At 43.1% G+C, this 21,730-nt stretch overlaps 1 protein-coding gene across 1 annotated transcript in view; it reads right to left on the bottom strand.

The window, feature by feature from the left end:
* Positions 1 to 20,621: 20,621 nt before the first annotated feature.
* Positions 20,622 to 21,730, bottom strand: part of Cnrip1 (cannabinoid receptor interacting protein 1) — a 21,283-nt gene continuing 20,174 nt past the window's right edge. Inside the window, exon 3 of the mRNA XM_005366434.2 lies at positions 20,622 to 21,592. Within this exon, the coding sequence (XP_005366491.1) occupies positions 21,428 to 21,592 (165 nt within the window). The 3' untranslated portion in view covers positions 20,622 to 21,427. The remainder of the gene's footprint in view (positions 21,593 to 21,730) is intronic.

The following is a 21,730-nucleotide window of genomic DNA, read 5'->3' as shown; positions in this document are numbered from 1 at the left end:
ACTTGAGGGGGCGTCAAATACTGGGTGGCCAACCTTCAGGGGTCTTCTCAGAGGGCCAATAAAGTTCCATCTGACCTAGGAAGCCTTTATGACAGAATATAGAAGATTATTTTTCTCTTCAGTGATAGTGGCATGTATTAAAAACACTGGGTCTCTGGAGAGGACAGATATAAGGGAGTTCAAGGCAGCAGGCAAAGTATGCTTAGCAGGACGGATTGACCAAATGACAGGCAAGCTCACAGCTGATGCTTTAAGACGGTTTTTAGCCCTACCCCACCGGCCCACACTGTTAGTGGTGAGGGGATGGAAACATGGCTCCATACTTTAATATTTAGTAGCCTGAGGAATCCCCCTACACTTCCAGGGACTTCAACTCAGGTTAACCTGAATTTGTGGCTTTGGTGCTGAACATGACTTTAGGACTAACCAGCATAATATGACCTTTCAGAGTGATAAAGAATTTGGAGGAGAGTCTTAATGTTTCTAAAAGAACGTATTCTAAATGATCACATCAAACTTGACTTCCAATTAATAAAGCCATAACTTCGTTGCATGTTGAATTTTCAGAGTACAAACTCGTCAACAGCAGACACGATGAAGTTGAGAGTAAAAGGAGTTTGTGTTAAGGGACAAAGTAATACGGAATGAGAACACAACATGAATTCCTTCGAACTGGATGTTGTGGGCCATGTTCTTTGTCTTCAAAATATTTCAAAAGGTGTTGCTTTTGGTTGACAACTGTGCCTTCTGATGAAATCGTGGCACAACGGTGTGACCCATCTCACATTGTGTTCACACAGTCTGCCTGACTGCAAACTAAAGGCCAGATTATCAAGAGGGAGTAGCCTTAGCGATTGTAAGGGAGGGCACAGCGAGCCCTCCGAGTAAAAGCCAGGACCACTCCATTTGTAAGAAAGACAAATGTATTGGGGGAGCCAGTTACAGGTTTGTCTCCAAGAATAGAGGACAGCCCTTGGTGAGAGACAGGAAGTGGATCTGATGTGACAGTCAGAAGGGTGGGAGTCTTTGAGTTGATGTGGGATGTTCGGATGAATCAGGATCTAGATGCCCTTGCTTGAGGTAACTGACAAGGGGGGTGGATATTGGAGGTAATGGCTTTCCTGGTAAACAGAAATTCGCTTGAGGAACGCTGGCTCTACTCTTCTGTTTGTCAGTAACCACCCTTCTGCTCAGCCAGCCAGAGTTCTTCTGTTCAGGGAATTGTTACCGGCACTGGCATTTGGGGGAGGGGGCTGCTTTGGACCAAACCATGATCGCTGACAGGGTTACAGGGGTGTGGGAGGACCCCTAAGACTTCTTCAGCAAATAGCCAGGAAAACACATTTCGAGCACTGTGGGGCCCTCTAGATGGCTAATTAGAAGTCTGTGCTCTTTGCAAGAAGGGACAAGTTTAAACTCAGTTGCCATCTTATTTCCAGGACTTATATATCCATATTTTACGGCAGCAAGTGACTTATAAACATAGCTATGTCATAATTGCCTAGTGAGATGAGGAATCTGTCAGGGGAATGCATTTAATGTGGTTCTTGTGGGAAGTCAACTATTTTGATCACTGGATGTATAATGAGAGAGTATATTTAGAAGCCTAGAAAGCTCATGGCCCAAGATATATAAGTTTCTTCTACAAGAGAGTGACATTGTCAAAATCCTTGTAGGAAATGACAATGTCTAACGCATCACAAACACGACCGGCAAACATATTTCAAGAACAGGGACTTCACACCAACAAGGTGTGTATTCATAGTTTCTAAACTCAAGAGGTCATTTTGGAATACGAGTCTCTCTCTCTGCCCTCTCTTTCCTCTTTTAATTCCTCAGTGCTGAATTTCACATATCCTTAAGATACACAGTAATATCAAGAAATAGGAGTATGGTTTTCGGTAAAGTACTTAAATCAAATAAAATGGCTTGGGAGGTAACAGTGCTATCATAAAGTCTACCCGAAGTTTGAACTTCATTTCCCATCTTCCCCACATCACACTCTCGCTTTCCATTCCACAGCGACTTGGATGGTTCCCATTTGAAACACCAGCTAATTTCTTATTTGAGCATGAAGCCTGCTTCTTTCAAAATCAAGATATTTTTTCTAGTTTATAAAGCAACGGAGGCTCAATTTTTAAGATGTTGGAGGAGGGATACACAACCCCACTCTGGCAGCTTTGCTTAGGTTTCTTCTTTCTTTGAATCAGTTGGTTCCTGATGTCTAAAAAGGCAAGCAGTGCATACTTCATCAGGCCTCAAACAAAGCATCAAGGACTGGCTTTTGTGGAAATTCTAACAGGGCAGGGGGTACTCTGTAGCCAGAAGACTGTTTTCGGGTGCATTTTCTGTCACCCATGTCTGGTTTTCTCTTGGTTAGCTACTTCAAACTTCATTTTATTGACTTCTCAGAAACCAAGTATATTTTGCTGTTTCTTCTTAATTGCCTTAGAGCTTTAAGAAGATGCAGTATATACACAGATCACCAGTCTGGGAACAATGGTTTTGTTGCAGTGCTGAAAAGGTCTGCCATGCAGCCGCAGCAATAGCTGGAGGATGGCAATGAGTGAAACAGAGTTTAAAGGTGGGGTGGGGTGGGACAGGGGAGTGTGGGTGGAAGAGGAACTGTCCAAAGTCTGCCTCCACTCTTAGGGGCTTTCAATGGTGGGGTCTTAAAATAATAATATTTTTATTAATTCTTTGAGCCCTTCTCAACTCCTCCCACATTCACCCTATCTCCCTACCCATCCAATTTTGTGTATTTTAAGTTTTTTTTTACAATAAACTTATTATTAAAAAAACCCTTGTAAATAAAGCCATCCACACCAAAAGTAAATGAACTCAAAGCCTATATAATTCCATGAACTTATGTACAGATAGACCAACGCCATTCGTTGAAGATGCTATATTTTCTTCATTGTTTTTTTTTTGGGTCCCTTTGTCAATAAGCAGGTGTCCATAAGAGCATAGGCTTATATATGGGCTCTCAAATCAACGTCAATGATCTTTGTGTATTTACGCTAGTACCATGCTGTTTTTGCCACTATGGCTCTGTAGTATAACTTGAAATCAGGGATGGTAATAACTTCCACAGTGTTTTTACTGTTGCGATTTATTTTGTCTGTCCTGGGTCATTTGTGTTTTCTTATGAATTTTAATAATTCTTTCTGCTGATGCTGCTATAAGATGTGGAACAACCCAAGCACCAATAGGACTTATGGTAGATATGTCAGAGCTGAACCATATCCAGGGTCCACAGCTTCCTCTGAGGTCACTGAGAGAGACAGAGTTGCCACAGAGTCAGTGTGTCCAATACAGAGCCAAATCAAGCCTACACCCTGGATCTTCAGCTTGCATTGAAGCCCCTGCAAGGTATGGAACTTCCCTGGGAGTTATTGATATTTTAATTATTTTTACATATCCTTTTACTATAAATAGAGTTCTTCAAATTCTTACTAATTTGCAAATTATAATTTGTATCATATTTAGATGCTTTTGAATTGCAATGAAAGCACGTTGGTCACTTATGACCTTACCTTTATTGCTTAGAACTTCTGGTTAAACCAATTGATAGTTAATACATGTTCTGCCTTCAAGGAAATGTAAAGCTAAGTTGTCTTTGTTTAGTTTTCCCCCACTTTTTAAATACCCATAAGTGAAGTACAAGCTCATTAAGGATAAAGCCAGCCAAAGTCCCAAACAATTTGTTTTTCTCTGAAAAGGGAAACACTTTCTGTGAATCATGTGTGGGAGAAGTCACCAGAGGGAAAACAGAGTGCTAACAAATTAATGAACCAAATGGCCAGGAAGCAAAATAACCTCAAAGCAAGCAAGCAAACAGAAGGCTACCTTAAATCAAACGCTTGAAAGTAAACCAAATAGAGGTAACCAACAAAGAGAATCTTTAAACATATATATGTTTAAACATACATATATGTATATATACATGCATATATATACATATATATACATGCATGTCTGCCTATATGTCTGTGTCCCATATGACACAGTATCCACAGAAGCCAGATGAGAATGCTTGATCTTTGGAACTGGAATTAGAGGTGTTTGTGCATTGCCACATGCGTGCTGGGCCTTCTGGAAGAGCAGGAAGTACTCTGAACCACTGAGAAGTCTTGTCAGCCCCGCAGCAAATAGGATCTCAATCAACCAGCTGAGAATAAATAAATGCACCATCAATCAAACCAAAGGAGGGCTAACATTAAGCAAGAACTCACAAACATCTACGTGAGGAGATAAATGTTTTAGACACGATGGGTCCATGCTAGTATCTGTCTTCATCCCAGGTAATCAGTGAATTAATTCTTTTCTTTTTTTTCTTTTTCTTTTTTCTTTTTGGCTTTTCGAGACAGTGTTTCTCTGTAGCTTTGGAGCCTGTCCTGGAACTAGCTCTTGTAGACCAGGCTGGCCTCAAACTCATAGAGATCTGCCTGCCTCTGCCTCCCAAGTGTTGGGGATTAAAGGTGTGTGCCACCACCTTGCTTAAATGAACCATTCTTGAGGTTTCAGTTTGGGGCACCATAGCTGATGATACAAGAAACATGTCTCAAATCCAAAGGATAAGACATAGTTTATTCTGGAGGCAAGTATGAGTGAGTGATCATGGCCTAGGAACAGTTTCAGGCTGCCCCAATTCCATGTTCGAACATGTTAGCAGTTTCATGGCGTTTTATAGTCAATGAACAAAGAAAATCAAAACTTATGATGTCTTTCAAATATATTGGGGCAAATAACAAATTGGCACATTATACAAAGGCAGAGAAACCTCTGTTGTAAGCCTTGATGCTCTTCTGGGACATCCTTAGCGTTTGAGTTGGTGCTAGACAGTCATCTATTAATGTATCCCAAATAGTTTCATGTGATAGTCGTGAGGACATCAAGAAGTCACACACAGCTGAGCAGTGGTGGCACATGTCTGTAATCCCAGCACTCAGGAGACAGAAGCAGGTGAATCTCTGTGAGTTCGAGGCCAGCCTGTTCTACAGCGTGAACTCCAGGAAGGACAGCCAAAGTTACACAGAGAAACTCTGTCTCCAAAAACCAAAAGAAGTCACACACAGAGGAGAACAATGAATATTCATGGGGTTAAGGTGGCCCAAAGATAATCTGCATTTAGGCCCTAAGCTTATAACATTCAAATCTCTCCTCAGTTACCGGGCTTCTCATCAGCCTGTTGTAAGGTAGGTGTGTCTCCTCTCGGGGAATTTTCAACTATAAACACTTGAAGCACATCATTATTGCATGTTGAATCATTATTGATTTTCTGTTGTTTATCATTATATTCCAATGGTCATTTTTTTAACCTCGGAACACCAGCACATTTTACATGTGCTGCTTGAATGAATGAATGAATGAATGAATGAATGCACATATGAATGGACTGTAGCGAATACCCCCAGCGTAATGCTTCCTAAGCTACAAAGTGGTAAGAATCACCTAATGTGCTTATTAAAGGGCAGATGCTTCAACCTTATTCTCTGAAAGTCAGCAAAGTGAAGCTCAGGGATCTACATTTTCAGAAGCATTCCAGACAATTCTGATGACTTGGGGAAAGCTTCCTTTAGAATACAAAGTAAGTAATTTGAGAAAAAAAAAAAAAGCAAAGAACATTTGGTCCTGAGTGGCGCACATTGAAGAAAGCGCTTGTTCCCTCAAGGGATCCCTGGAAGCGGTTGTTCTCTGCAGTCTAGAGAATAAATAGATACTAGCCTCATTGGAGGAAACCCCAGTGAAATGAAGCTTCGTGCTCTCGTTCAAGGGCTTCATCGTTTCTTTCTCAGATCGATTGCATCATTGTTTTGCCAAAATAGTCACTGTTTGGCCAAGCCTGTTACCCCTGCCTCCATTAAAATGATGCATTTGTCAAATTTCTCTTTGGATGTTCCATGAGTATTTTTAGCAGATTTAAGCCTGTCTTCCCTTGTTCCCTGAAGGAGGAACAAGTACAAGTTCCCGCCAACTCATCGGAGAGGCATTGCTCAAGAGCAGCTCCTGGGGAGCCAGATACAAGGAGTGAGAACGTGGGATAATTTCCAGCCCCTCCCCGCCCCTCTGCTCTGTCTCATTTTCACCACCCACCTTGCCAAATGCTCGTGTTATCTTTAGCAGGTGCTTTCCAGGCTGTTTAGATAATTTCCCTTACAAGAGCAATAAATTCTAAAGAATTCCTGGCTTCTACTCAGAGCAAAGGAACCACACTGGACAAGGAAGAGCCTTAGACAGCGATAGTCTAAAAAGGTTTTCAGAAAGTGGTAAATAGAGATTATGCTGTGGTTCCAAAGGTGGAAACTTCAGGTACCACGTTTGTCTTAGTGAGAGTTTTTATTGCTGTGAACCGACACCATGACCACAGCAATTCTTAATAAGGAAATTATTTAATTGGGGCTGGCTTTCAGTTTCAGACATTTAGTCCATTGTTATCATGGCAGGAACCATGGCGCATAAGCAGACACAGTGCTGGAGAAGAAGCCAAGAGTTCTACATCTAAAATGGCAGGCAACAGGAAGAGAGAATGACACTGGGCCTGGCTTGAGCTTCTGAAACCTCAAAGTCACCTATTCCAACAAACCCACGCCCCCTAATAGTGCCATTTTCTATGGGCCTTTTGGGACCATTTTCTTTTCTTTTCTTTTTTTTTAAATATTTATTTATTTATTATGCATACACTATTCTGTCTGTGTGTATGCCTGAAGGCCAGAAGAGGGCTACTCGGATATGCTTGGACTTATCTTGGGTCCTCATTCCTGTGATTTAACATTTCCCCCACCTCACTCAATTCTGAATGTTGCACTTTCCTGACTCCTCTCTTGGTCTTAAAAAAAAAAAAACAACCTTTCTAAGCATTTCATACAGGGTAGTTTGATAATCTCCACCTTCTACTCCTCTTTCAATCCCTCCTGGATCCACCCCCACTTCCTTACCCACAACTTTATGTCCTTCATTTGTGTGTGTGTGTTCATATAACCCGTATAAGTCTAATTTGTGCTGTCAGGTGTGAGGTTATGAACTGGAGCATGGTCAACCTCCCAGGGGCCACACCCTTAAAGAAAATTAACTCTTCCTCCCCTGGAAGTCATATAGTATCCAGTGCACCTCAGTTAGGGATGAGGCTTCATGAGTCCCCTTCCCCACCTCCTTGCTAGAATGGGGACTGGCCTTGGTTTTGTGCAGGTGACCACAGTTGCTAAAAATCTATGAGTGCGGTGGTCCTGTCAGGTTGAGGACACTGCTCCACTCTTGTCCTTGACCTCTGGACCTCAGAGTCTTCCTACCTGCTGGAGGAAGACTCCCCCACCTCTGGGGGAGGGGTGGTCATCTGTGGCTGAGCTCTCTCTTCACTCTTTGACCAACTGTGAATTTCTACCACTGCCTACTGTATCACAAACATATTTGTCCTCAGCTCCAATGAGGTTAGCCCAGTTGGGTTACCCTCGTTTCGGGTTAGTGTTTTTCTGATACCAAATGTTCTGTTTTCCCACTTAGCTGTGATCTCCACGGCACCCTCATTCTTCAGTTTCTTAAGTTTAGATTGAAGAGGACAGAAAACCAAGGGAATCCACATGTTCTCACTGTGTTCCCTTTGATACAGAATCTGTATGAAGAAGGGAGAGGCAAAGTCACGGGAGGATAGATGAGAATGGGGGAGGTGAGGGCTGTTAGACTCTCAGATTTTTTTCTTTGGGTTTTATATAAACCCTAAACTTTTATTTTCTTCTTTATTTTTAACATGTCCCTTTTAACTTACATGTAGTGAACTCTGCTAGGATCTTTGTCTTTAATGGCTTATTCCTGGGAAAAAGCTGCCCCTGCATCGAACATTCATTGGCTGATTATAACTTCAGGTATTGAAGAAAGGGTGGAATGATGCAGCTTCAGAGTCAGGAGTTTTTTGTTTGTTTGTTTTTTGTTTTTGTTTGTTTGTTTTTTGTTTTTGTTTGTTTGTTTTTATGGTTTTTGGGGTCCCTTAATGGTCAGTCATTACTCGTGTCTGTGTTGGACCTAACATCCTTGTGACTACCGAGAGAAACCTTTTGGAACATCTTAACAGATCATTGATCATTGGCCTCTACTAACCCAAAAGCTAACAATGTCATCAGATAGCATGGAATTTGGTATAACCCAACTCTGTGTTCTCAGCTCTAACCACTTCTTCTTGGTTCCAAAGTTAACTAACTATATCAGGTTCCCTTTGGGGTGGGAGCTTCATTTTTCACATGGTCAGGTGTGCACTTTTAATGTGATGTCTTGGAGGCAATCTACTTTCTACTGGAGGAGTCAGCAGGATCAGAAGCAGATAGCAGCTTGTGCCCAGCCACCTGGCATTGACTCCTGGAGTAGATGTTGGCCTGGGACCTCCTTCTGTGGATAGTTAGTTAGTTCATTGGTTTATTTTTGAGCTGGTTGCTGGTTGTTTATGATTCTGTTTATGTGCTATCTCTCTTTTTTAAATTTCCTTTCAGAGAATTTGGCTTACTTATTTGGTTTGAAAGTATTTTGGTTCCTAGAAAATTTTTTTGTCTTGTTTTGTTTTGTTTACCCCCTGACAGCTGACATTTGGTTCCTAACTATTCAGCTTGCTGATTTGCTAGCATTTTGTCTCTTTCTCTGGCCACTTCTACAATATCTAGTTCCCAAAGCGAGGAAACAAATGTTTGTTACTCCAGTGGGTTTTATGTTTGATAAATCTCTTAATTTGTCTTCCAAGTATTTGAAAAAAAAATGGGGGTAAAAATTCAATTGAAAAGACTCCAAATCCACAGAGAAACCCTGTCTCGAAAAACCAAAAAAAAAAAAAAAAAAATTCAATTGAAAATAATTTGGCTTTACCATTTCCTCTTTGGGGGGATATGTACTGTCTCTAAATTGTTAGTTTTATTTTCTTGATGGTTAATTAGAAATCCTAGGCAATAGAATTAAATATTTATATGTGGGATCTTTTCATTAAATTTAAAAACATCTAAAAGTGCAAATGGTTTAATCAGTACTTTAAACCAGATTTAATTAGTACTTTAAGCCAGATTTACTGGTAGCTCTTGGAAGTGGAGTCAGAAGGATTGTGGATTTGAGGTCAGCCTAGGCTACATGGTGAGTTTCAAGCCAGCATGGGCCATGTAGGGATATTTTGTCTCAATGGAAACATTGGATGCTGGTAAACTGGCCACACAGCCCTGAGGACTGGAGCTTGATCCCCAGCACATGCACATGAAAAAGCCAGGTGCAGCGAGCGGTGTGCATGGGAAAGGCAGAGAAAGGTACATCCTTGGAGCTTGGTAACTGCAAGGTTCAATGGGAGACCTTGTCTCAAAAATAATAAGGTGGAGCTTTGGGAATGGAGATGCATGCCTTTCATATTTGCACTTAGGAGTTGGAGGCAGGAGGATCTATGTGAGTCTGAGGCCAACATGGACTGCATAGTGCATTCCAAGACAACCAGGACTGACTATGTAGTTGGACCCTGTCTCAAAACAATGGCAACAGGTTGAGAGTGAGAGAAGGACGCCAGATCATAGCCTCTGGCCTCCACACATGACCATGCTTGTATAGACATGAACACATATGCACCCATAAGTTAGTATTTTAAAACGTATGCTTCTGTTGAGAGATAGTGACCATGATTAAGGCCTTGGAGAATGCTCATGCTTCTATATTTAGTCTGCCATGGCACTTTCCCAAGCAGACAGAGAATCTTCTTGTTCAGTAATTTTGACATTTTAAATTTGGCTTCAAGCAGGAGAGAGGTTGCTTCTAAGACCCCTGGTACCTCTCAGCCCATGACTTCATGGGAATGGCCATCTTAGGGTAAAGAATCATCAGCTGCTAGGTTTCCCAGAGACCCGGGGTTAGCGAGTTCTAGAGAAAGAAGGGCGCGTGTCTTGACTCACACGGATTTGAGTCCTCCCTCTGCCTCCTCCATTCACATCAGCTTTGTGGGCAGGCACCTTCACCACGCTAAGTTTAATGGCTGCCTTGTTCCAGAGATTTGTCTTATTAGTTTTACTTATGTGTATGTGTCTGTGTCTGCGGATGTGCACAATGAGCACAGACACCCACAGAGGCTGGAGGCATCAGATGCCCTGGAGCTGGAGTTACAGCTGGTTCTGAGTCACCTGAAGAGGGTTCTGGGAAATGAACTGGGGTCCTTTGGGAGAGCAATAGGAGCTCTTAACCATTGAGTCATTTCTCCAGCCCAGTATCTCCATCTTTGAAATGCAAGTCACGTACACATTGTACATAGAGCAGTTTACAGGTTCTAAAGTGACTGACTTTACAAAATTTTAGCCACCCAATGCATGTTAATTTTCCCTTTTCTTCCGCAGTTTAATCCGTCCTCCTAGCATCAAATAGAACATCACCCAAACTAGTTAGAGTTTATTTTATTCTATAAGACTGTGAAAGAGAAAAGTGAGTAATCACTTTCTTTTTTCCTTTTTTTTAAATTTATTTATTTATTAAAGATTTCTGCCTCCTCCCCGCCACCGCCTCCCATTTCCCTCCCCCTCCCCCGATCAAGTCCCCCTCCCTCATCAGCTCGAAGAGCAATCAGGGTTCCCTGACCTGTGGGAAGTCCAAGGACCACCCACCTCCATCCAGGTCTAGTAAGGTGAGCATCCAAACTGCCTAGGCTCCCCGAAAGCCAGTATGTGCAGTAGGATCAAAAACCCATTGCCATTGTTCTTGAGTTCTCAATAGTCCTCATTGTCCGTTATGTTCAGCAAGTCCGGTTTTATCCCATGCTTTTTCAGACCCAGGCTAGCTGGCCTTAGTGGGTTCCCGATAGAACATCCCCATTGTCTCCTTGTGTGGGTGCACCCCTTGCGGTCCTGAGTTCCTTGTTCGTGCTCTCTCTCCTTCTGCTCCTGATTTGGACCTTGAGATTTCAGTCCGGTACTACTCAGCAGTAAGAAACAAGGACTTTGTGAATTTTGCATACAAATGGATGGAAATAGAAAACACTATCCTGAGTGAGGTAAGCCAGTCCCAAAAAGAGGAACATGGGATGTACTCACTCATATTTGGTTTCTAGCCATAAATAAAGGACATTGAGCCTATAATTCGCGATCCTAGAGAAGCTAAATAAGAAGGTGAATCCAACATATAGGCATCCTCCTGAATATTAACCTTCATTAGGCAATGAAAGGAGACAGAGACCCACATTGGAGTAATCACTTTCTTAGCCCACCCTAGGACTTGCTTTCGGAGACAGGGTTTGGCTATACAGCCCAGGCGGCCCTCTACACTGAGATTCTCCTGCCTCTGGTTCCCAAGGGTCTGGATTAGAGACACAGTCACTGTATTCAGTTTATCCCCTGACTTAACTATGGCAGGAAATGATTTAGAACTGACTTTAAAATTATTTTCCCCATTCATTTCTTTTATGAGTTATTCCACTTTTTGCAGAAAAGAAGAGCAGCCAGACTAAATTTATCCAATTCAGATATTCTATGTGAGAAAAGCAAGGCTATCCTGTGGTAATGATATAAAATGACATAAAGATATAAATTATGGAGAAAGGAAGAATGAAGAACAGAGAAAAAAAATAAAGAGGGTTACCTATAATTGTTCAGGGCTCACGTTGGGTGACCCTATGTGACTGGGGAAGTTGGGCTTTCCTCTTTTAATTATTAATCTGTTTTTTGTTTTTTAGACAGGGTTTTTCTGTGTAGCCCTGGCTGTCCTAGAACTCACTCTGTAGACCAGGCTGGCCTTGAACTCAAATATCCATCTGCCCCTGCCTTCCAAGTGCTGGGATTAAAGGTGTGTATCATCTTGGCCAAGCAAATTCTCAGTGTTGTTAATTAAACAATTTAAAAATAGAGTCAGCATTTCCTAAATATAACCCCAGTAGCACACACACTGAGAGAAATAGTTAATAAATGGGACCTCCTGAAGCTGAGAAGCTTCTGTAAAGCAAAGGACATGGGCAACAAAACAAAACGGCAGCTCACAGAATGGGAAAAGATCTTCACCGACCCTACATTGGACAGAGGTCTGACCTCCAAAATATACACAGAACTCAAGAAACTGATCTTCAAAACAACAAATAATCCAATAAAAAATGGAGTACAGACCTAAACAGAGAACTCTCAACAAAGGAATCTAAAATGCCTGAAAAACACTTAAGGAAATGCTCTCCTTAGTCATCAGAGAAATGCAAATCAAAACAACTCTGAGATTTCATCTTACACCTGTAAGAATGGCCAAGATAAAAATACTTATGACAACTTACGCTGGAAAGGATGTGGGCTTTGGGTACTCACATTGCTGGTGGAAGTACAAGCTGGTCCAGCCCCTTTGGATATCAGTATGGTGATTTCTCAGAAAATTAGGAAACAACCTTCCACAAGACCCAGCAACACCACTTTTGGGTATATACCCAAAGGATGCTCAATCGTACCACAAGTACATGTGCTCAACTATGGTCACAGCAGTATTGTTTGTCATAGTCAGAATCTGGAAACAGCTGAAGAATGGATAAGGAAAATGTGGTACAATTACACAATGGAGTACTACACAGCAGAAAAAAAATAATAACATCTTAAAATTTGCAGGCAAATGTATGAATCTAGAGACATCATATTGAGTGAGGTAACCCAGACCCAGAAAGACAAATATATGTACTCACTCATAAGTGGCTTTTAGACATAAAGCAAAGAAAACCAGCCAACAGTTCACAATCCCAAGAACCTAGACAACAATAATGATCCTAAGAGAGACATACATGGATCTAATCTACATAAGACATAGAAAATGACAAGATCTCCTGACTAAATTGGGAGCATGGAGACCACAGGAGAGGGTAGAAGGGAAGGGGAAAGGAAGGGAGGGGAGCGGAGAAAAATGGATAGCTCAATAAAAACAATTTTAAAAAAATGAAGTCAGTAGGACAATTTTACTAGAATTGATGAAAAAACACAGGGCAAGCATGCTGTAAATCTCAGCTAGCAGGAGGTGGGATATGGAGAAAAGGAAGAAAGAAAGCAGTGTCTCTGGAGTTAGGAAGGAACAATCAATGGAAGTGTGCCAGCAGCAAGCAGCATGGTAGACGTGGGGCTGCTCCAGAGGAAGAGAAGGCCCAAAGTGACAGAGAAAACATGCTTAGGCTGCAGCTGAGAGATAGAAAAGACTAGAATAAATAGAAAAGGAGGAAAAGGAGAGGTCACACTTCCTAGGTGAGGACTCAGACTTACCAGACGTACATGGCTACAACTCCTCAAGCAACTGGACTGTGGGTCTGGAGATGTCTCGTTAAGAGGATAACTACTCCTTTAGCCTCTTTTGCTTGGCTTCAGGTGAGCCAGCTTTACTAAGGGGTGGTCGCTTAGCTAGGCCCAGTGGATTAATTCTTTTTTTTTGTTTGTTTCTTTATTAGTTTTAAAGATCTATTTATTTTAACATACTTTTAAAAATTCATTCTTCACATCACACACCCCAGTCCCACTCATTTTCTAGTCCTTCTAACGTTCACCCTTGTAACATTCCCCCTCAAAGAAAAGAAGTAAATAAATAAATAAATGTTGTGCCAGGCAGTGGTCCCAGTACTGGGGAGGCAAAGACAGGAGGATCTCTGTGAGTTCAAGGCCAGCCTGGTCTACAGAGTGAGTTCCAGAACAGGCTCCAAAGCTACAGAGAAACCTTGTCTTGAAAACACAAAATAAAATAAAACAAAATAATTTAAAACAGAAACAAGAATTACACAAAAACTTCACATCTTGCCAACCCTAGGGGGCAATGACCTGCTCCTCTATAGATTGCAGTCTTCTCTCGGACTGGTCACTGTCCTTGTACCATGCTGCCTCTCCATCTTTCCTGCCTCTCCATCACACACTCATTTGTTGTAGTGGCCCTGGGTACTATGGCATGCCACAAAGTGCATGCTTTTTCTCAAAAAGTTTTCATTGCAATGAGTCTGGTTCAGGGTCCCTGACTTGTGCTCCATTATTGATACTGGATCCTCATTGAGAATTCTCTTGGATATTCTGTTGTTGCCCAGAGTTATGGAGATTCTTTGGCTATCATTCCATCCTACCAACTTCTTCACGTGTGCCAGCAGCTCATACTGAAGAAGATGTTGGGGTGAGCCAAGTCAGGACGTGGACAATAGTTGAGTTTGTAAGCCTGGGTCTCTGCCAAGCCTCCCCTCCTCCCGTGCTGTGGCCATTGACATCAACATGGCTTCAGGAGGCAGTCCAGAGCATGGATATCCACATAGCTTTTGGTGGAATCACGGGCCTTGGACATCAACACAGACCCCAGCTGTGATGGACCATGGACCCAGACATGGCCCTTGACAGCAGCCCAGCCATGATATCACCATGGTCTCAGATGTCAGCACCTGTCATATGACCCCCTCTCCCCCATGGCAGCAGGCCCTTCAGACATCCACATGGTCTCAGATGGCAGCTCAGACCACGGGCATTAACATGGCCTTTGGTGTTAACTCAGGCCATTGGCAACAGCTCAGACTCTGGCTACAGCAGGACCCTGGACCCAGACATGGCCCTGGGCAGCATTGCCTGGGACATCTCCATGACCTCAGATGGCTAAGCAGGCTCCTCATACCTGCCTGTTCCTCCCTGCCATCATGTCTCTGGTTCTAACTCTCTCCATAGTGCAGGAGCTGCTCTATTCTGCTTTCTTTCCATCTCTCCACTGAGCAGGCCATCTTTCCCGTCTGTCTCTCCATCACATGGTCTCTCAAGGCCAGCACTTGGGTGTCTTCCAACTGCATCCCTGGGCTGCTGGGCCCTTTAAGTGAGAAGAAAATAGTATATAATGTTCGAATCTTTGCAGCAGATCAGAAGGTCACATCTTCACCCAGGACAGAGATATTCCATTAGAGATGTGGGGTGAATTCACTCAAAGGCCTCTAAAGCTCCTGTAACAGAAGGAAGGAAAAACTTCACAGAGGGGCAGGCGTGTGATGTAGTCAAGATGGCAACGGGTTGCTTGGGAAATCCATAGGATGTTTGTGCAAGTCTTGGAATTTTTCTGCACAGTTTAACATTTATCACATTAAACATGTTGAGAGAGAAGATTTTTTTAATAAGCTGTCATTTTTATTTTTTTTAATTTAATGTAATTTAATTTTTTATATAATGTAATTCTTTATAGATTTTTGGGAATTTCACGTCATTCATTTCCCCCGAATCCTGCACACCTCTGTTTTTCCATATCTACCCCTCACCCTGCAGCATCCCCCACCCTAGAAGAACCTGTTGTAATTATAATTCTGCAGGCCTGCCCTGTCATTTGGGTACCCTGTCCCTTTAAGAGACAAGCCCCGCCCACTCCCTCCCACCCCCTCCGCCTGGAAATTCATTCTCTTAGTCCATTCTTTCCACCCACCCCCTCCACTCCCTCCCCCCCACTTCCTGCCTAGGTAAGCTGATCTTTCTCCTCTCTTCCTCTTATTCTCTTTGCCTGTCCTTGTTTTGAATATTTTGAACAGGCAGCTTCTGCCTATCCCTTTCCCCTTACTCTTTCCTCTCTTTCTCTGTCTCTCTTCCCTCCCCGCCTCTCTCTTCCACTCCATCACCCCTTACCCTTATACCTTTTCCAGTACCCACTAAATAAACTCTACCCAAGCTCTTTCTCTGCATGATATATCTCTCTGTCTCTCTCCCACCCACTGTGGCCTTGGGTCACCGCTGTGGCCCCCTCGTGGGACCGGCCTCAAGTCACCTGAGTCATAAATCATAACAGAACCCCCCTCCCCAAATTAATTAGGAACAAAACAAACAAACAAACAAACCATATAACTTTGTCCATTCAGCCCCATCCACAAATGCCACGAATGTTCACTGCAATGAGTCATTGGTTTGGCTCATAGCCTCTGGCATGCCGTCATCACTGGCCACGCAAGGAAACTCCTCTCAGATCCAAGGCCTGGGATGTGGGTCTGGTGGAGCTGATCAGTCCGTGGGTCCACCCCGTCAGGCTCTCCTAGGCTGGTGCCATCCTGGCCAGCTCTCCCACACTCCTGGGGCCATAGTGAGAGAAGTTTATTCTTCTTTTATGCTATAGGTCCAAGAAAGGTTGGCTGGGGAGCCACTTCTTTCATTCCAGGACTCAGGATGACAGGTATCCATGGTTGTCACGAAGAGGCCATCTGGATCTCCCCTGGGCTCTGGTCCTAAGTCATTGGCCTGAAATTCTGGCCCCTATTCCCTTACAAATCCTGTCTGGTGCTTAGCAGGGGAGAGCTGGAAGCATTTGTTCAGAGACTTTATCCTGACAAGAGTAAATACACGAATTTCTTCAAAGAACTAATTATCGTGGAAAAGCAGACTCTCCTGGAAGTGATTTCAGTAAAAGAATTCAGACCCCTCCTCCATCCCCAGCCACTTCCTTTCTTTCAAAAGTCTCTTTTAAGTGGACCAGTTCTAGCCAGCTGAGGGCGAATCTCTTCTAAACACTGGCGGGTGCTTTAGCCAGTGAGGCCGCCAGCTGGCCAGCCAGCCAGCTCTTCCTAGAATCTCAACACCTTTTTATTGAGTCAGCTAGTTTTCAGTGAGTCGGGAAGGAGATGTGGGAGCTGTCCTGAGAGCGGGGAAAGCAAAAGTTAGGTGGAGGGAGGCTGACCAAACGTTTAAGAAATGAAACGATAAAACCAAACATCTGAATAAACTAAAATTTGAACATTCCTTGACTTGATCATTTACAGTAGTTAGAAAGGACTTCATAGCAGAATTGACATTTAAATTGTCGGATAAAGGTGTCTGCTAGCTGGGTCATCCAAGCAGCTGGCAGGCAGTATGATGCCTAGAAACCACTGGGCTTACAGTATCTAAAGGAGCTGGGGTTCTGTGCCCATTCCAAATACACTGAGATTTTAGCGTAGGACCAAAAATCCTAGTGTAGGACCAACCATTTTCATTTGTTAGGAGACGGGCTAAAGAGCCTTATTTGCTAAATAAAATGTTTAATTCATCATTGCCATCACTAATAAAGACTGTTGCTGTGTAATTTACTGTAGGAAGTGTAATGGTGTTTGTTTATTCTAACTTTTGCTCTCCACAGTGTTGGTTACCCATGGCCAATGGTGGTCCAAAAAGATCAAATAGGTGATTCCAGAAACAAACAGCTCATGCATTTTAAATTGCATGCAGTTCTGAGCATGACGTGATTGGGACGTTTGGTTGTGCTTTCACTATTATGTTATTTTATTATTGATGTTGTTAATCTCTTATTGCGCCTAATTAAACTTTGCCACGTGAATAGGTGTAGCTAGCAAATAGAATATATAGGTTTTGCTGATATCCATGTTTTTTGGGTATCTTAAAAAAATATCCCATGTAGATAAGAGGGGACAGTTGTATTATAGTCAATGACCTCTCAGGAAAAGAACGCTTCTGTTTGGGACAAAATTTGTCAGGTTATAGGTGTTGTAACACACACACACACACACACACACACACACACACACACACACACACACACACGTTTCTCTGGGAATGGCAGGCGACCTACTAGGTTAAACCAAACCAAAGCAAACCCAACAGGTTTTTAAAAAACAGTGCAGGGATGCGGGTATAGAAGAAAATATTTTAAACAGAATGTCTTTGTCAAGGGGAGAGTGATGGGGAGAAGAAAGGCTTTCTCAGAACCAGTTTGAGAGGTAGGTATTATTTTACTAAGTCAAATTAAGGGGTTTCTTGTAACAAAACAAAATTAAGTCTTATTTTTCAACCTCTGAGACTGTACTTCTGTGAGAAATAGAAACAGGATGTACATTGCCTCCCCCCCAAGAGCAAGATGATTGAGAGAAATAGTAAATAGAAATTTTGAATAACTCTTGACCTCTAGCATGATACACTAATAGACATAGTGGACCAGGTTCCTTATATGGATCCAAGTCATGATTATGTAAATCAGTTTCCATTTGGTATCTGCAAACCACTCCTTGATTTAGGATGGGGTTATACCTCTTTTATAGATGGAGGTTACTAGTATACAATTTGACTTATGATATTTGTCTTTTTTGCTGTGAAAAGTCATTCTCCATATAACGGAGCTCTATAAATTGTTCTCTTTCCTCTAATTGCCCTGTTTTTAATTTCCGAAGAGCCAGATGTTGTTCCTTTTGCAGACTACAGCTCCCAGCATCCCCCTGGACTGGAAGCTGCAAAGGCACAGGGCATTTCTCCCAGACACCCTTGCATTCCCCATTAAAAGCGGGGGTCGCCACGAGCCCCCTCTCTCTTTCTCTTCTTTCCCCTCTCTCCTTTTGTCTCTGCACACCCATACCTTACTTGTTGTTACCCCTCCCCCATTAAAGTGCACCCACGTGGGACTGCCGCGTGTTTGTGTCTCCTTCCTAACCCCGCGCTGCCGTGTGTCTCGCATAATGTCTCCATTCTCTAACCCCGCAGACAAGAAAGGCAGAAACAAGAATAACACCAGAGACTGCATCACCGCACACGGTAGAACTGTGTCTAACCTGGAGCCAGAGATTACATCACTGCACAGGCTAGAACTGTGTCTAACCTGGACCAGAGACTACATCACCACACACAGTAGAATTGTGTCTAACCTGGAGCCAGAGATTGCATCACTGTGCAAGGTAGAACTGTGTCTAACCTGGGACTCGCAGTCCGTTTCAGAAAATGCACTTTGCAGTGAACAGATTTTGTGACATCTGTGGCAGGCTCTTTATTTTTGTCATGTTGTATGTTCTCATCTGAGGTCTGTTTGCTTTACATGACTAGAGAGACGGCTTCTCAAGGAACGAAGTGCCACACAGCGTAAACCCAAGGCGTTTCTACCCTTCTGCTTGCTGCAAAGTATTTTCATCATCACCCCAATTAAAAGGATGGCCTCATTCCTCAGGCTTCCAGGGAGCCATCTGATGCTGGAAGCAAAGAGAGAGGCTACAACCTGTATAAAAATAGCTCTCCAAAGTGGTTGAGTGACAGAGTTACAACTCAGCAGCTTGATAGAGCTGAGCACTCACATTTTGGAGCAGGAGGAGAACCAGAGAAAAGGAGCCAGAGAGACTGGGCTGGAGTCCACTCCCAAATAGAACCGAAGATGCCAGGAGCCATCATTTGACAAGCAGATTAGTTGTTAGGATTTCCTGTTGCTTCTTTCCCACCACTGGTCCACCGCTTTGAGTGTGCCTTGCCTCTGCACCTGCAGGAATATCACACACACACACACACACACACACACACACACACACACACACACACTTTTTCAAAAAGTATTGAATAGACGTGCAAGTCAGAGATTTCAAAGCATTTTGGAAAAACTAGAAGAGAATGAGCTGAGGTGACCAGGGGCTCAGAAAGAGCCTTAGCGGGACTCACACCCCGGCTCTTCATCCAGGCTCGGCTTTCAACACCTCTGTGCAACGCTTCTGCAGTTAGACCAGCCACATTTCCTTCAGTCGTGTGTTGACTGGATTCCAACTCACAATGAAGCCTTTTGCTTCAAAAACCACAGATTCTTTGCAAACATCATAACCCATTTATAATCTCCAAACAAATGCTGAAACTCTGAGGTCGCTTACTGATTTGAAACTTGCATTTCACAAACACAAAACTTACGAATCAAGTATTTATAAAGACAGAACTGTGCAGTCCACCCCCCCCCCAACTTTTGTTGCTCTCAAATTGCCCCACATCCTGGAGGAAAACCGAAGCCCCTACAATAAACCCACTTTTAAAATTAGTTCAATGCGTAGCCAATAATTCAAGGTAGACTTTTAAAATATGGTAATTCGAAACAGGCTCACGCTTTTTTCCTTGGCAAATGTAATAGATGCTATTGTTTTTGAGCAAGCTCGCTGAGAAACACATCAAGCTCTTTAAAACATTTATTAGCCGAAAGCCAAGGAATTGCTGTTCCCTGGCGGCAGCAAGGACTCATTGCAGCCCAGCTACTTACTGTTGGAAGAAAGGCTTCCAAACTTAGCTCTATAATAAATCAACTCTTTAAAATGCTTCCGTTAACATGGCATGCTACTGATGGATTGAGACAGGGGCTGGCTATACAGTACAGGCTTCCTTGAACTCACACTCCTCTTGCCTTGTCCTCCCACAGGCTGGGATTGCTGGTGTGGACCATTATATTCTCATGTGAAAGGTTTATAGGTAGAAAAAAAAACGAAAACAGAAAACCAGAATCTTTAGCTGACTTCCCCCAGCATGACAGGATTTTTGCTGGGCAAGTGAGTGATAACATGGAAGGCAGGATATTGTATTTTAAGAGGAGATCCCCTCCCATGGAACTGTGAGGTGCACAGATTTTGTGCTATGCATCTTGAAGCGACCTGTGAGCAGGCAATGATGTCTCAATGCTGCTGTAATGCTCTGTTGTAGCACGAAGCCCTCTTGCTATCGAGTTAAGCAACTAATTACTGGAGTAGTTGCTACCTAGAAAGGAACAGAGACAACAGTGATCCTATTCTGGTGGTTTAGCAGCTGTTTAGACTCCTGTTGCCATGTTAGACCTTGCCGGAGGCCACCAGTTAGACAGGTATAGAAGGTTGACTCTCAGTACACTCTCTTTACCCTTCAGCAGAGAGATTTGAGTGCACTGTCCTAGAAAAGAGATTGGCCTGCTAGGAAACTGTTGCGCAATTCAGAGTTCAAGCTGGGCCGTGATTTTCAATGTCTTTATTAGGAAATAGCAAAAGTTGATTACCATTCCATACACGGCTGTACAGAGCTCAAGTGAAATGGTATGGAGGGTGGCATCTCTGTGTGTGCTTGGTCTGTGGTAGCTTGCCCAAAGGGTAACCCAAACTTCCAAAGCCACAATAATGTCTTTTTTTGATTTCAGCTAGGTCACAGCATAATGCCTTGCTACTGGAAAGACTACTAATACATTATAAATGTTTCTTTATAGATTCATCAATTTATTCTGTCATTTTCTTCCTCTGAGGAGGCGGAGGGGTTGACAGGAAGCATGGCATTGGAGTCCCATTCACTGCTGACTGTTACATTTTCACAAAGTCTGCTTTGGAGGTTCACAAATACTGCATGCTGCATGTTACAATATACACACATGGGGGACTGGAGCACATTGTTACTTTATTTGACAATGAACACAAAAGGGAGGAATTGGTTGTCTTGGAAACAAAACACCATGGTCCTTCTGTGGAACCTTCATGAATAGGACAAAGCTGCTAGTCCCTCTGAGCTCCAGTCACACTGGCAGGCAGTATGATGGAACGCGGCTGGATGCAAGAACACCAGCATCGAAGAGTAGGAGATCTTTTAGGGATGTGACATCATCGTTTATGTCACCGCTACTGTATCAGAGAGGAATCATACTTTCAAAGTAACTGGGGCTAGGACGTCATTGGGAAACAACCATGGTGTGGTGTGCCTTGGTTAAGGCTTGTGCTGGTTTGTCTAAACGTAGATTTCTGGAGATTGTCTAGCCACATCTTAAGGAGCCGTATTCAGAGGAAGGACTCCTTGTTCACCCACATGAGGCTGCGTGTCTCATTGGGCTTGCATTCATACTCAATGACAGAGAACGGGCTTCCCCACTGGCAGTGGTCTCGCTTGTGGTAATTGTAGAACTTGACTTGCCACACTGTCTCGAAGGTCCCAATGTCTGTGAACTGAAGGGAGAGAGACACCCATCAAAATCCCATCTTGCCACAAGCAGTGGATGCCTGCTAAAGTCAATGACACACGTCAGTGACACACACAAGCAGTGGATGCCCGCTAAAGTCAGTGACACACGTCAGTGACACACA

The sequence above is a fragment of the Microtus ochrogaster genome, unplaced genomic scaffold (assembly GCF_000317375.1).
Source record: "Microtus ochrogaster isolate Prairie Vole_2 unplaced genomic scaffold, MicOch1.0 UNK9, whole genome shotgun sequence".
NCBI lineage: Eukaryota > Metazoa > Chordata > Mammalia > Rodentia > Cricetidae > Microtus > Microtus ochrogaster.
Note: the sequence above shows the minus strand (reverse complement) of the source record. Positions and strands in the feature narration are given on the sequence as shown.